Source organism: Ptiloglossa arizonensis, chromosome 10 (genome assembly GCF_051014685.1).
Source record: "Ptiloglossa arizonensis isolate GNS036 chromosome 10, iyPtiAriz1_principal, whole genome shotgun sequence".
NCBI lineage: Eukaryota > Metazoa > Arthropoda > Insecta > Hymenoptera > Colletidae > Ptiloglossa > Ptiloglossa arizonensis.
In genome coordinates, this window is record NC_135057.1 from 14,716,792 (window position 1) to 14,733,167 (window position 16,376).

The 16,376-nt window shown below is 57.5% G+C and overlaps 2 protein-coding genes across 2 annotated transcripts in view; one reads left to right on the forward strand and one right to left on the reverse strand.

The window, feature by feature from the left end:
- The window catches only part of LOC143152111 (protein Wnt-6-like), an 82,129-nt gene that overhangs the window by 41,511 nt on the left and 24,242 nt on the right, over window positions 1-16,376 (reverse strand). The gene's annotated exons all lie outside the window — the stretch shown is intronic.
- Window positions 3,117-14,680, forward strand: Wnt10 (Wnt oncogene analog 10). Its single transcript, XM_076321842.1, has 4 exons — window positions 3,117-3,674; window positions 8,257-8,513; window positions 12,723-13,006; window positions 13,907-14,680. Exons 1-4 carry the CDS (start codon window positions 3,568-3,570, stop codon window positions 14,441-14,443), a joined length of 1,185 nt encoding a protein of 394 aa, XP_076177957.1. The 5' UTR covers window positions 3,117-3,567; the 3' UTR covers window positions 14,444-14,680.

The following is a 16,376-nucleotide window of genomic DNA, read 5'->3' on the forward strand; positions in this document are numbered from 1 at the left end:
GGGGCCGGGGGGACACGCGCGCGAGCTACACCGAGGGAGCTCCCTTACGTCCGCTCCCGTAATCGCGGAACCGACTCGGATCTTCGGTGCCTCGACTATTGCGTCGAAAGCGCTGCTAATTGGCTACGGAGAATCGATTCGGCCAGAAGAGAGAAAGAGATGCGATGGATAACCGCCGCGCGTCCGCTAAGTATTCCGATTCAGGTACACCGCCACCGGGTCCCCTCGCCCCTTTGTTTCTCCGCGCTCGCTTCGATCCGCGATCGCGATGCCTCCTACCCGAAACCTCTCTCTTCGAACGTGGGAGATCGTACCAAACGACGACAACGACGACAACGACGACAACGACGACGAGGACGATGGAACGCCGGAACCCTCGCTCGGCTCGACGCGGTCTGCGCGCGTGTGCGGAATCGGACGGAAACCCGGCGAAGAAGAACGGGAGAGAGAAACCGGTGGGGTTGAGTAGGCGGAAAGCAGAGTTAGGGAACGAGATAAACCTCAATTATGCCGATTGAGCATCCTCCGGGGGATGCTAGGTAGGGGAAGTTCGCTCCTCCCACTTTTCCTGCCACGTGATCGAGAGCAACCTTCCTTTCTTCTTCCCGTCTCATCCCGTACGGCCTTCCTTCCTTCCTTCCTTCCTTCCTTCCTTCCTTCCTTCCTTCCTTTCCATCTTTCTTTCGTTTTTTCTTTCTTCCTTCCTTCCTTCCTTCCGCAAAGTTCTCGCTTCTCGTTCCCCGCCGCGGAAGGAGGAAAAGACGAACGGAACGAGGCGCGAGACTCGCGTCGCAGTATCCGCGCGACGAATGGTTTCGTAGGCGGAAGTGCACGGCCAATCGGGACAGGCGCAAACGGGACGTCCCGTCGGGCAACTAGCGCGCGCGGAAAGATTTCGACGATCGATCCCTCGCGAGAGAGACGCGCGAGGTGGAGTAGGGCCGTGCGGGGGGAGGGAGGAGGCGAAGGAGGCTAGCGAGGTGCAAAACAATCGGACCCGTGGACGTAGAAATACCTGTTGGTCCGCGAAGAGGCGTTTTCAGGCAGTCCTTCGAGGGAGAGTGAAAAAAAAAAAAAAAAAACAGGAGAAGAAGAAGCGGGCTCGGAGGGGGAGGAGGGGAGGAGGGTGGCGGGAGAGGAGAGCGAGACGGGACGAGAGACTCGGAGAGAAAAGGACGGTCGGAGGTGGGACGAAAGAGAGGAAAGAGAGGAAAGAGAGGAAGGAGAGGAAGGAGAGGAAAGAGAGGAAAGAGAGGGAGAGGCAGAAGAGACGGCCGTCTCTCCGTCTCTCCGTCGGGGTCTCCCTGTCCGCGTCTGGTTCTCTCCGCGCTCTCCGTGTTTCCATCCTCGTTCGTGGTTTCGCCTCGCGATCGTCCGTCCTCGTCGCACGGTTCGAATCTCAGGGTGGTGGCCGACGGTGGTGGTGGTCGTGTCCGGATGGTGGTGGCTATGGTGGGGGGGTAGTTGGTTCCTTCGTGCCTACCGCTCCCTATCTCTCCTTTCTCTCCCTATGGGAGGGCGAGGAGGGCCCCCGTAGCCGCGCACTGCGCACCGAGTTCATCATAGACAGACCGATCTCCCTGACAGCTCCTCGTCGGGCTTGAACGGAGGTGGAATCATCAGATTCTGTCCATCTCTTCTTCGGCTCGCAGTAGCGTGTCGGGACAACGAACGCGGAAACACGGGGACGACGGAAGTGATAGCGTCTCGGCCCTACCGCGCGCCCGGCTCTCTTTCTCGCGAATCCTCTTCTCTCGGCCGTCTCGGCTCGCGACGGTGGGTCTCTCGGTTTATCGGTAGCGAGCTTCTCTCTCGCTCTCTCCGTCCCGGCCCTCCCTTCCGCCCTCCGTCCCTCCGTCCCTCTCTCCGTTCTTATTTCACCACCCTCCGCCGCCGCCACCGGTCTTCCTCCGATCGTCCTCCCGGCGAACGCCGCGGTTCTTTTCCTCCTCTCTCCTCTTCTTCGTCCGTGCTTTCCTCCCCTTTTTCACCCCGTGGTGCTCGTCCCTCTTTCCCGTTTCGTCTTCGCGGTCGCTCTCCCCGCGCGCGTCGGCCGTCGCGCGACCTTCGACCCCGTTCGATTCGATTCGATTCGATCCGATTCGATCGCGATCGTTGACGAGGATCGTCGCGACGTTTCTTCTCGACGGGCAGGGAGCCGACCGGTCGACCGCTGGTCCTCGTCGCCGTCGGCGTCGCGACGCGACCGCGGCGAGTAAGTTCGCTGTTCGACCGTTCGCACGACGAAACGATAGCCGCGGTGGTTACGCGCGCGAGAGGGAGAGAAAGACGGAACGAGACCAACGGTGGAAGAGGAACACGAGCCGAAGGAGGGGGATGTGTGCGTGGGAGGAGTAAGAGATCCCGGAGGGCGACTTTTCTTTTATTTGAGCTTGACACTTCGCCGTGAACGCGCGCACACACCGGAAGTACCGGAGCCGTCCCGCGTCGGTCTTCCTCCGTTTCCTCCGCGAGGCATTCGCGCCCGCTCCACCGCGTTCCGCGCTACGAAATCGGGAGCAGCAGCGAGCCGAGCGAAAGAAACGCCGACCGACCGGTCTCGACGCCGTGGAGGGTGCAAGGACGACGGACAGAATGTCGCGATACCTGGGACCGAACGCGGCGCGCGAGGGTGCCGCGACGCGCGTTTACGTGCCCGGCCGTGGATAAAACGAGCCATCCTCTGACCCCGGAACGAACTGTGCTTCGAATACGAGATACGGTACGCGATCGACCACCGGAGGAACGATCGAGTCGCGCGAAAATGTTTCACGCCGACCGCGAATCGGTGCAACGACCGCGACGAGCGCAGTGTCAGTGAAGTACCCGCTCGAGAAGGACGCCCGAGTATCCTCCGGGAGGAGGGAACGAGAGTCTCGACGGAACACCGGCCACTCTTCTTTCGTCCAAAGACGAGAAGACGGGAAGACGAGAAGACGAGAAGACGAGAAGACGAGAGAAGACGAGAGAAGACGAGAAGACGAGAAGACGACAAGACCGAACGCGGCTCGCTCCTCCGTCGAGCGCGCGTCGACCAGGACGCGCACGGGTTCCGACGGTCGGTGAAACCTACGCTGAAATATACCGAACGCGGTACCGGTGAAGAGGAGCGGAGCAGAGACGGGGTGGAAATCTACGTCGACGACGGTCGGTCGACGAACCGTTCGATCGTCATCGAGGATATTGTGTCCCGGGGTAGTGTTTCGCAGCGACCCCTCGAAGCGGCGAAACTGGAAGCTCTCGAATCGTACGGAACGTCAAAGCAGAAGCGCCGGTGCCCGGGGCGAGGAGGAGTCCTCGACGCGTGCCAGGCTGCTGATCACAGGCACCGCGCCGGAGACGAGAGACGAAGAGTAGGAGAGGGATTCGGAAAAAGAAAAAAAAGAAAATACACCGTACAGAAACAGAGAGAAAGAAAACGAGACGCGGGCGGCATCGTCTCTCGAGCGAGGGGTCCTTCCGTTCGGGTGCTAGGGGTGTGCAGCCCTGGACGAGGGGTCGCACTCGACTCTTTTAAAGTGGGCAAACCGCGCAAAGAATAAGAGACGTCCTCGGGGCGATGACAGGATGCCTCCTTCTCGATCAGGACGCGTCTACGAAGGACCACCGTCTAGGATCTACGCGCGAATCGGGCCCACCATCGCCCTGTTGCTGATTCTCATCGAGAATCGTCGGTGAGTACCACACGCCTAGATCCTTCCTCTCGTACGCGTACGTCCGTTCCTTCCCCGTTTCTCGCACCCGTCGACGAACGAACCGCGTTTATTTATCAACGCGATCATTTTAATTGGACCGGATCCGTCCAACGACTCGCGTCACCGCGATACTCGTCGCGCGACGATCGTCCCCGTTCAACGTCCGAGATACGTTCCCGGAATTTAAATCGCCGCGAGGCGGCCATTTTATCTCGCACCGGGAACGAATAGAACGGTGTATCGACCTTTAATTCGACGATATCGTCGCGTTCTTCGGCGGTCGCTCGAAGCCCGAGAAATCGCGGAATTTCCTACCGAGCGCGTTCCCACCTGCCCAACGAACAAACGTTCGCCGGGTTCTCGTCGCTCGCGAATCGCCGGGGCTCGGGTTTCGGACACGTTTTATCCGTTTTCCGCGGCTCGAGAACCCGCAGCCGAGCCAACGAGCAACCGGACCATCGAAACCGAACCGCGACGATCGAGAGAACCTACGTCCGAAGAATAGAGCAACGTGGAACCGAGTCACGGGCGCAAAACGTCGTGTCCAATTTCGTTGAGAAAAATTTACGAGCGCGACGCGGTGCCGCGACCGACTCCCTTTCGTTTCTCCAGCTCGTTTTCTCCCGGCTCCTCTCTCTTTCCGCCTCTTGCGGAAAGAATCTGTCAATAGAGACGCTTCGTCGAGGCGGCGGTCGCATCGACGGCTCCGGAGCCGAGCACAATGACGGAGTGCAAATAGGCCCTTTCAACCGGCTCCGTGGCACGAACAACGAACGATCCCGCTGCGATCTTCATTATGCCCTCCCCGATCTTGCTGCGCTCCGAACACGGCCCTGCACGCTCTAATCGAATCTTTCTTTCGTCGAAGAATCGGGCCGGACGGTCCGGTCCCGGTTCGTTTCGCGCGAGTAACGTTCTTTGGGACCGCGCGAAAATTACTCTCGGCTTTTCCGAGAGGAAACTCACCGCACTCGAGTCGACTCGAATTCAGTCGAGTCGAGTCGAGTCGAGTCGAGTCGAGTCGAGTCGAGCCGAGCGACGCTTCGGTACCGAGAATCGCGTTAAATTCCACGCGCTCGTCATCCGTTCCGAGAACACGATTCGCGGGCGCTCCTCGTCTCGCTCGATGGAAGGGTAAACATTCCGTCGACTATCTTGCGACAATGTTGCGTCTCTCGGAGATACGAGCGCGTCGGAGGCGTACACGGACGTCCTCCGCGTCCGACCACGACGGAGCCCCCGACATACTCTCCTTCGTGCCCACGCGGCGGCTCCTCGTAAATAATTACAAACAGCATCCGGGAACAAGGCCGTACGCGCACCGACAACGCCGCGCGCCTCGCGCCTCGCGCCTCGCGCCTCGCGCCGCTCGCGTGCACTCGCACTCGCCAGCTCGCACTCGCGCTCCCTGCTCGCGTTCGCGCGTGCTGCTCCGCGCTTCGGCCGTATTTACGGAACAGCATTGAATTACGGCATCGAATAATTCCCGTGATGTAACGGTCGATAAACCAGTTTGCGCGACACGAGCGCTTAGCACCCCGACGCCGGCCGGTGCACCGATTCCGGTTCACCGAATAGGACTCGTCTTTCTCGGGCTGCTCGCGTCGTTCCTCGTCGTCGCTTCGACGGCTTCCGCGCGTACTCGCTCGCGAATCGGCCGCGAAACGCCGCGACAACGACCATCCGGAGCCGAGTCGAGCCGAGCCGATCCCGCCGCGCGATCATCCGACGAGGGAACAACCGGGATTCGATCTCCGTACCTTGGAATTCTCGCGGCTCGCTCGCAATCTGTCTCTCTTTCTCTCTTTCTCGATCTCTCTCCGTTCCTCGACAAATTCCGTGATATCTCTCTCTCTCTTTCTCTTTGGCTCGTGTTTGCTCGCGAACGAGTTAAATAAAACACGCGCAGTCCCGTCGCCATGTTGGATTCTTCGGCCACCCGTTGGATCGTTGCAAAAATGCTGGTCGCGCGATACCCGGGTCGTCGTCGACCTTCGATCCGCCCGACGATTTCCCACGAGTTCGGAGAATCGGATTCGGCGATACGAGAACGAGATCTCGTAGGTATCGTTTTCACGGCGCGCGATTAGATCATCCGCGAGCAACGTGGTCGCTTTTAATATACAATCGGTCAACGGATAAACAACTTCCTGCTACGGATTAAACAAGCCTATAATTACCTTCGTCCGCGACGGTTCCGTTCCGAATTGTATAAATACGAGCCGACGGTCCGTTTGATACTGCGTCGAAAACGATCGGGACGAGCCGCGATGAAACGCAAACGGTACACCGAGTCGTGCGACGTAGCGAAATTCTCCACGGGTGGGGAGAGACATTACGGCCCGTGGATCGTAAACACCTTTGATAGCTCGTTCGCGCGTTACCCTCGCGACGAAAATGTAAATGGAAAAGGTCGTCGCGAATCGAACTCGATCGTGGATTTCAACGTCGAGATCGTTTTCGCGGTCCCGCGATCGTTTCTCGTTGCCCCCACGTTACGAGCAACGAACTCGATCCGATGCGAGAGACTCGAGTTTTATCGCCTCCGCGAAAACCGTCTCGCTAATGGGATCGCTCGATACGTTTCGCGCGCGCGACGAACGCGGTCTATCCGGCGTGACCCGATCGGTGAAACGATCGCGCGACGCGAGGAAAAAACGAGACCGAGGATCGCCAACGACGAGAAAGAACCGCGAAGCAACGGGGAGGCGAAGAAACGACTCGGGAATCCTACGTCGACGCGGTCCGACTTCCACAGGTACGCGATGTCTTCGGTAATTTGTTTCGCGGAGTTGAGATCATTAATCTGCTTTCGGTAGATCATCAATAGCGCGAAAGATAGCAGCGATGCAACGGTGTATCGGTAATGGGAGCCCTCAATAACCTCCGCGACCCTAAAATCTTGGTCCACCTCCGCCGTTCCTTTCCCACACTACGCAGAAACCGACTCGGCCAGGACCTTCGCCGCGTTCGTCCTCGTCCCCCGTATACGCTCCTCCTCGTTCCTTTTCTCCCTTTTGTCCCCGAGATCCCTTTATATCTCTCGTTTCTCTCTTTTCCTCGTTCGCGCGGGTGCTATACACAGCTTTTACTTTAGGAGAAGCTCGTCGGCTAATTTGTACCCGCAGATAACCACCCGACCCACCGAGAATCTTGCACCCGTCCGTGACACATCCTCCGAGGCCTCGAAGGACCGCGGGGCGACCCACTCCCCAAGAAAATTGACCATGCCTGCTCGACCCGCGAGCAAAATAAACGAGCCTCGCGACCACGGTGCCGAAATCTCTCCGCCCGTCGACCAACGACAACCTCGTCCCTCGACCGTCCCGCGAACCACTCTCGGAAGCTTCAATTTTACCCAACGAACAAACGACCGTCGAGATTTTGCGGAAAGTCGATCGCTTTTTCTACCGTCGCGGTTATTCCTGTCTCGTTGACGCAAGAACGGTTAAAAGTAACGCGAGAATCGACGAGAGAACGAGAAACCTTTCTCGCGAAAAGAACACCAACGCACGATCGGTCTTACGGATTATTTGTTCGTAAAAAAATACGAATGAACGCGTTTCGATCCGTTTCTCGGTATCCGTCCGTGCGTTGCTTGGAATGAAAGGGCGAATCGGAACATCGAGGCGGTGATTTTCGATGCCCCCTCGCGTATGCTTCCCCCGGGCGGCGTTGCTTTCGTCCCCACCGTCTGAAAATTAATTAACACCCGGTACGGCGTAATGCGCCGCCATTAGGCAGAAGCTGTCGCTTAAGATAGCGGTTTAAGAGCTCTTCTTCCGAGAGACGAATAACGTTATCGCCGACGATGCGAGAGGGCAACAGACAGGGGCTGGAAAAAGGGTAACGGGGAGCGGCGGAGGCGGCGGGTAAGGGAACACGAACAGAGGAAAGAGGCGAACGGATATATTCGAGCGGCTCTTTGAGAGCTATCGCACCTTTCGACCCCGGCCTCGTAAAATTGTCCAAAGGAAAGCAGACGCGCGCAAGATGCACACGCGCGTTAAAGTGCACGGCTGCAGCCGGCTCCTCGTCCTCGTGGAATTTATCGACGACTCCTCCGCGCGAGGACTCAACTCTCTCTCTTTCTCTTCGAGTAACGATTCGATTCGACGACGAGGACGACGGAAACATCGTCGATCCGTTGGTTTCGAGTTTACCGTTCGATTGCTCGCGGCCCGATGCAAAAAACCTTTCGCGGCCCCGGGTTTGTGGAAACGTCGAAGGCGTGGCGGGGCTACTTAAAGGCACGGTGTTCCTTTAATCGGCGATGAATCCGAAAGCAGCCGCGCTCGCGATCGGGAATTCGATAACCGTTGGTCCCCGCGCGGCGCGGTAAAGGGGAGCACCGGTGCGCGAGGGGCGCGAGGAAGGGTTCGGAAGGAGATCGTGGCCGCGAGTACGAGGAATGTCTCCCGGTTGAATTCCCTGGAAGCAAAATCACTCAAAGCGATCGAGAACGCGTGCGCTCCCGTGGGAAAAGCCCCGCGGGGAACGCGCTCGCTCGCCCGGCTCCGACCGGAGAACTTTAATTGGTAAAATTTCGTTTGATTCGCAGCGCGACCTGCTTAATGAGCAACTCCGTGGACGATTGGGCGAGCGGGAATGCCGTGGTTTGCAAAGGCATTATTCCGGGCCTGTCGAAGGAGCAACGCGAGCTATGCCACAGAAATCCGGACGTGACGGTGGCCGCGATCAAGGGCCTGCAAATGGCCATATCGGAGTGTCAGCATCAGTTCGCGTGGCACAGGTGGAACTGTTCGTCCCTGACGCCCAGCAGCCGTACACAGCAGAGCAGCGTTCTTCTCCAACGAGGTAAGACCGAGCGGGTCGCGACGCGGTACGGAAAAGAGATGAAAAAGTGAACGAAACGAAACGAAACTGGAGGAAAGAGTCGAGAAACGTCGAAACGGACGCGAAACACGGGAACACGGTCTCGGTTTCACCGGTCCTCGCGGTAGGAACGGTGGTAGGGGAGTTGGACGAAGGAAAGGTGAAATCTTTTACGACGTCGTTGACGTCGACGAAGTCGGCGTAGGCGAGAGACGGTGCGCGCTTCCTTAAATCAGAATACGGTGTGCGCGCGGCTCTCCGGCTCGGTTGCGGGCCAGCTCCGAGAACCTGTCCCAAATCCGTGAGAGAAAGGAAGACCGGGGGACGACCGGCCGAGACGAGAAGAGAAGAGATTGCCCCCTCGGCTGTCCTATTCCAGTGTGACATATAAATTCGTCGTGGCGCGTACGTGCGTCGAAAGAGGAAACATATATCGTGTCGGACGAGTGCGCGAGAGCGCGACATCGAGCGCACCTGACCTGAAAGCTTAACATCGTCCTCCGTCCGTAGCCACGATCTCTCGGTGCCCGCCACGTCTGTCTCCGCCCGTTATCTGTCTCCGTGGATCGGTACACCTTCTTTCGCTCACCGGTCAAAGAAGAGGTGTCGATTCCACGACTCTTTTCCCCCCTCCACACCCTCCGGTTATTTCGAAGAAGAACCACCGCAACGACGTCGTTCGACGGGCCCGTTCACCGATTATTCCTCACCGTCGACGAAACCGTTCGAGCTCGATCGGACCGATCCTCCGAGCGGGGAACGCTCGATCCGCTTCGTTCCGAGTTCGACACCGAAGTCAGAGGGCAGCAGCTTCCGAGAAACGGGCCGTGCTTCGCCATTACCAACGGTTCCGCGCGGCATTTTAAGGACGACATCGGTGGCCCGGGGTGAGGGTCCGCGGTCGTTCGAGAAATCCACCGTGTCAAATTCGTGCTGGCTGCGTATCTCGAAGAGAACGCGCGTCGTTAAATCTCTCGGACACGGTCCTCCTGCCCTCTCGTTGCTCCTTCTTCCATTCTCTTCCCCGCTGCCCGGCCCCGACGAGTTCCCCACCTCGATTCCCCGTCTCTTTTGCCACGTATTCGTTAAACCTCGGCAAAACGACTTAATGTATTATGAAATGTACACGAAACGGTCCTCGCCCCCTCCACCCTCCGTACCTCGCTGTCTACCCTACCTTCCTCCACTCCCGGCACGTCCGAAAGGCCCGCACAAGGCGACCTACTACGGGACGCGGTGCCCGACATTTTCGCTTACTCGCGACGTACGCCGACAGTCGGTTCCGTCGCTCGTAAAGGCGACAATTTTTCGCTACACTTGCAACGAAACTTGTCCAAATTCAAAAGACGAGGAGATCGTCGTCTTCCTTGGCTTTCGAATCGTCCCCGAAACGCAACGCGTTCTCTTTCTTCGAGAAAAATCTAACGGACGATCCGCGCTTATCGCGCAACGCTGGGAACCAGGGAGCATCGCGAAGGTCTCTTTAATTCGAAAACCCGTCTACGAAGGGATAAGAGGAGCGTCGAGGTTGGCCCCTCGGCGAACGAAAAGAAGAAGGCGCACGCTCCCGTGGACGTTAGCGAGCGCGTACCCGGCGCGCTATCTATTGAGTTATCTAAACAGTGATTTGGGCTTGACACAGGGTAGCGGGGCAAGCTCTGCGCGCCATCCGTCACCGCGTTCCCGCGTCAAGGGCCGAAGAGTAAAGAGGCTGTGTGGCCCTCCGCGCACCTCGGCCTCGGTCCTCTCTCTTTCCTCTGCTACCTCGGTTTCTCTCCACTGTCCAAGAGAAGAGACGTACAACTCCCCGTGGAGGATTTATTACGAGTCCCCGGTGCTCCTCTTACCATCGGGCAGTAGCAGCAGCAGCAGCAGCAGCAACGGCAGTCGCGGTAGCAGCAGCAGCCCTCCAGCAGCTATCTGCATTATAAAACAGTTGCTGCCAATAGCCGTATAAAGCGTAAGCTTTCAGCAACCCCTCCCACCGCGAGGCCATATAAAGAGCTGTGTTTTCGTTCCCTTTCGTCTCTCGGATGCCGGTCCTCCGGCGCACGAGGAAGGTTATCATCCTCCGAAACGGAGCAGGCGATATCGCCCGCTTCCGAACGCTCCGGAATACACGAGGTGGGGTGGGTGGAAGGGGGTAACCGCGACGGGAACCCCTCGATCGGTCCGCGTCGTCGACGTTTTTATCGAGGCAGCGATCTCCAAAAAATCTCCTCGATCCCCGGGCGAGCCAGTGGCGAGCCTCGGAACTCTTTAACGTCGCCGTGTTTCGTACGATCGACGAAGGGCGACGTAATCGACCACCGGCTGTCCAATCTCGCTCGCCGAAGCGGCTCGTCCTGTCGATCGCTCTCCGTCCGCGGATACGACGAGAACACCGAACGAATCTTTACCGCCGGAATATCCCCCGTGGTAAAAGGAGACGTTCCGAGCGAAACACCGACGAAATCGCGATACGGTGCTCTCATTGATATCCGAGGATACTCTTTCGCGCCCGAATCGAACCATGGACGAAATTAAGGGGACTCGTTGGAAAGTTCCCGGCGAAACACGGATTCGAAACGAGAGGAACAAAAGGGACGATCGTCGAAGAGGCGACGGTGGTTGGAATCGAACGACAACGACGACGACGACGAAGAGGACGACGACAGCCAAGCAGTGCCTCATCGGGTGTCGAGAACGAATACCACAAATCCTTTCGAATGTGCCTTTAGCGCGTCTCCCCGGTATCTCGCTCTCATGAATACTGCAAATACCGCCCGGTATCCGTGGATTGGAGTAGCCCCGTCCATGGCGGGGGACCAGAGGGCGGGAGGGAGGGAGGGGTAGAGTAATGTGTGGGCATTGTCGAGCAGTCGCGGGAGAAAGGGACAGTTCGGGCCGCGTATTCCGATGCCCGCGGGCAGTCGTGTGTCGTATCGTTTGTAAGTTGACAGCCACCATTGCGGTTTGACGATCGGTCATTCGTCAATCCGACTCCAGCGACGCTTCGGAGACGAGAGACCTTGGAGGTACCGAAGAAAAAGTGCGTTTGACGTCGCATTACTTATCGAAATGGTCCGGTCCGAGCCTCTTGCGCCTCGATCGACGAGTTTCCAAATTCTATCTCGGATCGGTTAACGATCGTCGTTCCACGATCGTCGTTCCACGATCGGCGTTCCCATCGTCGAACTCTGGACACGGTGAGCGCGCGACCAAGGATCAAAGTCCACCCTCGAGTAACGTCGATCCCTCGAGTACTCGTGCGTTTCCCACGGAACGTTCCTCGGTACGCGTTAATTGTTACGCGTAGGAATTGGAAAGCAGAACACCAGTTTCGAGGGCAGTCCAGCGGGCGTACGGGCCCAGAGATCCGAACGTTTCGAGAATCGACGTCGCGGTGAAGGCAGGGCTCGATGGAGCTGCGTAAACCCCTGCAAAGACGCGGTGACCGTGGTCAGAGTTTGGCATTGCGTCTTCGGGAACCCCACCGAGCGATCGTTTATACATGCAGTCAATGGATGCCCGCCGGCCGCCGCTGCTGATGGCCACGCTTTGTTTTGACGGACGGCTGAATAATCTACCTCTGAACTTCGTCTGATGGCTGTCTGTCGGCCGATCCGTCGAACGATCCGTCGGGGCTCGCTACCGGAGCTCCTTCTACGGAAGCCCGGCTCCACGGTGTCCCGCTGCCTTCGCGTTCTCCTCGCTCGCGAGAGAAACGACGAACGCGATCGCCGCTGTCGCGATGCGTTGCGTATATTACTCTCGTCCGTGGACCGGTGGCGTCACCGTGGACGAGCAGCAATTTGCTAACCGGTCCGCGTGTCTCGATCGTACCCTCTCCTCTCGCGATTCTCCCTCGTTCGTAATGCGATCGCGCGCGCACGAAAAATGTGCCGATCTCCGAGACCTGGAGTCGCGAGTACACCCGTTCACGGATAGACATTCGACTCGTACCCTGTCGAGGATCCCATTCGCTAAAATTCTCGCGAACCTCGATCGTATCCTCCCCTAGTGTCCCTCGCGTTGCGACTTGCCCGCGAAAAATCTCGAAGCTCGAGTGACTCGCGAACTCGCCACTCCCTTGGAGGAAGAAGAATCGATCTTCCTGGAGAACGATCGAGGAGCACTTCGATCGGTAAAGTTCGCGCGGATTCATCGTCGCGTGGTTATCTCTAGTCACGTGCAATCGGTTCGTTTCAGGTTACAGAGAGACCGCGTTCGCGTTCGCGATTTCGGCGGCTGGGGTGGCGCACAGCGTGGCCCGCGCGTGCAGCATGGGTCGGCTGCTCTCCTGCGGATGCGACCCGACGAGCTACAAGGGTAAGCCGCCTGCCAAGGCCAGGGGCACCCAATGGAAGTGGGGCGGCTGCTCTCACAACCTCGACTACGGCATGGAGTTCTCGAGACAGTTCCTAGACACGCGCGAGAGGGCCGGGGATATACAGTCGACGGTCAATCTCCACAACAATCAAGCTGGCCGCTTGGTAAGCCGTTTCATCGATCTTTTTCTTTTTTCGTTCACACGCACACACACACACTTTCTCTCTCTGTCTCTTTACCTATCTCGCGACAATACGCGTTCCCTGTATCGCAGCTCGTTGCGTTCGCCTGGTTCTTCGCGTTTCAACTGTGATCTTGGTTGCGTAGTCGACGCGATAGAACGCGTAACGTTGTCTCCCTGCGAAAAACGTCCTCTTTCCTGGACGATCGTTGCTCGTTTCGTCGCCGACAGCCCTTTCGTTCGCGTTTCAACGACCGATTTTGTCGTCGACGCTTAAAGAGAGCCGTACGAAGATCTTCCCTTCGGTTCTTGCTCTCGTTCGCGATAAATAATCAATGTCCAGTGGAAATCCAATGTCCGTGGATCCGTTCGGGTTTTAACGGCGATCCACCCGGTTCCGTGGTCGTCGCGAAAAGAAAGACGGGGTCGGTCGGAGAGCAAGTGAGAAGAAGGAGGCGGCGAATAGGGACGGAGAGGAGTAGGAGAGCAACCGAGCCGAGTCCGTTCCTCTCCTCCGTACGCCTCTTCACGCTCGGTCTCGCCTCGACGTTATTAAGACGAAGCCCGGGGCTGGACCACCCAGCCGTAGACTCATTAACCGTTTGGTGCGCGACACCTCTTTGTCTAAAAGAAATTGCCCCCTTTCTCTTCTATCGCTGTTCGCGCGCGCGACTCTTGACCATTCCGCGCGAGCGAGAGAGCGAGAGCACGCGCGCGCGCGTCTTCAGGCGTCGAAACGGTGGTACACGTATACGAGATCCGCTCCGCGGGGAATCGTCGCGCAGTTTCTTCCGCCGCGTACGGCACGCGGTCGTTTCACCTCCTCCTTCCACGAATGATACACGCAGAGGATCGATACGCCAATCGATCGATCGGATTTCAGGCGGTGGCGAGCAACATGCAAGTGCGCTGCAAGTGCCACGGTATGTCGGGTTCCTGCGAGCTCAAGACCTGCTGGAAGGTGGCGCCCGACTTCCGGATAGTCGGGAAAACGCTCAAGGATCGTTTCCGTAACGCGGTGCTGGTCGCGCAGAGCAACCTGGGCAGCGTGACACCGTTGACCAGAGTCCGTGGATCGCGGAGAAGGAGGCCCGATCGTCAGAGGCAGAGGAAGCACCGTGGAGGCGGCGCCGGTGGACGAAAAAGGAGACCGAGGGATCTCGCCAAGCAGCTCTTCTATTACCAAAAGTCCCCGAATTTCTGCGAGAGGGATCCAGCGGCGGATATACCGGGCACCGCTGGTCGCAGATGCAACAAGACCAGCTCGGGCGGTGACGGTTGCGGGAGCCTCTGTTGCGGCCGCGGTTACAACGTGGTAAGGCAACGACGCGTCGAGAGGTGTAAATGCAAGTTTCATTGGTGTTGCTTCGTCCGGTGTCAGAACTGCACGGTGGAAGAATGGATCACCGTTTGCAAGTGAACAATACGACGGAAACGGATCGTTCGATCTCGCTCGAGGGACGCGACGAAGCGAGGAAACGGGACACGCGGTGGTGATTCCCGACGATAATCGAATCTTTCGTCGCGGACGACAAAACGGCGCGTATGCGCGCGCACGGATCGTACACCGCGCCCGGATTAACGATCGCGTGTAATAACCCTCGATACACGGATTAAATCGGATCACGGTACGAACTCGGTGTTCCCGATACAATCTGATTACAACTTCGGTCGTTAACCCGTAGTTGAGAATCACGACATTTTAATCGCCTAAGAGGATGAATACCGGTCGACCGAGAAAAATTAATCGACGATCGAATAGCCCCGTTTCGCCCCGGGGAACACCCACGCGCCGGATTTCGCGATCGATCGACCTCGTAATCGGTAAAACGTTCGAAAGCGGACGCGATGAACAACGGTAACGAGTCGATCCAGCGCCCGGATTCGACGATCGCGCGTTTTATCGACGAACCGCCTCGTCCCGACGTTCGAGCACCGAACCTCGAGTACCGTGCCTCGAACGACGCGACGCGACGCGACGCGGCGCGACGCGGCGCGACGCCACGCGAACCGAAACGACCCCGCGTACCACGGACCGTGATCGTTCTCGACCGCGCGAGTAATATAATTTAATCGGTAGACTAAGCGAGCCTATAATTTATTTATAACGTTGCTCTATTTAATTAGTAGATAATTTTAATATCCACACCAACTGTAACAACCTCCGCCACAGTATTATTAGACGAAGCGATGCGCGTGTGTCTTAAGATTGCGAATGAATGCGATTGTATACAACTCGACGATGCGCGTACAATAAAGAGTTCCTTCGACAGACGATTTGACCAAATTTATTCGTTCATTCTCACACACTCTCCAGCGATCGCGAATCGGTTCCGATTCACCCAGAAATCGTTCAAATTTGTAATGCTCTCGGATGGCATTTACGAACGCCCGAAGCCTTCTCGATACTTTTATTCCCTGTTACGGTTGATTTGTCCGGCCTTCTTTTTCATCGATCGAACGATAAATTGTCCCGGCTTTAAACCTTGGAAAAATCTGTGCCAATCCCTCTTACATACCGAGTGGGACGACCGCTTCGAACGGTAACCCAATAAAACTCTCGAACGTGCCCTTTCGCGTTAATCTTCCAACGACGCGACTTTTCGTCGCGATTCCTACGATTTTCCGCAACGAGTTCACCTTCTCGATAACGCGAACGTTTCTCACCGAGCGAACGCGTCCATTGCGGTCTGGACGGTTCGAATCGACTAGTCGAAAGCCCGTGAAAATCGTCCACGGTAAATTCGGATCTGGAGCCTGGATTAGCTCCGAAATCGGACAAAGACACGAGGTAATCGTGTTTCGCGCGGATCGGTGCCGGCCGTGACCTCGACGCCCGATAATCGCCATCGTCGCGGCAATTTCGAAAAGCAATTTCGCGAGCGAATCTCTCGAGTAACGAACGTTCGAACGAACCCGACGGTCAACCCTCTGTCGTACGAGTTTGCTTTCATCCTTGGAAGACGAACGTGTTCACGAGTCGTTTACGGGGAACAGTCGACGCGCGATTTCCTCGTCGTCCTTCCGCGTCACCGAGACTCTCCTCGACAAGGACTTTCGGCTAATTATCCGGACGCGATCGGTATCTTCGGTTCCGCTCGCGACGAAACCGTTTCGACGCGGAGAACGCGACCCGGCTCGGCTCGACTCGACGCTGCGCGGCTTGGCGCGTATTCGCATTAATCGCGGCTCCCTTTGACGACTAAGCCAGCCAGGACGACCCTGAAGAAGCCGCGATAAAGCGCATTAATTTATCGCGCGACCCTCGGGAGATCTTTTTCAAGGCGCATCGATCCGGCCAACGAGATTAGAACCAGGAGCACGACGCGATGCTTTTTATCGCTAGATACCAG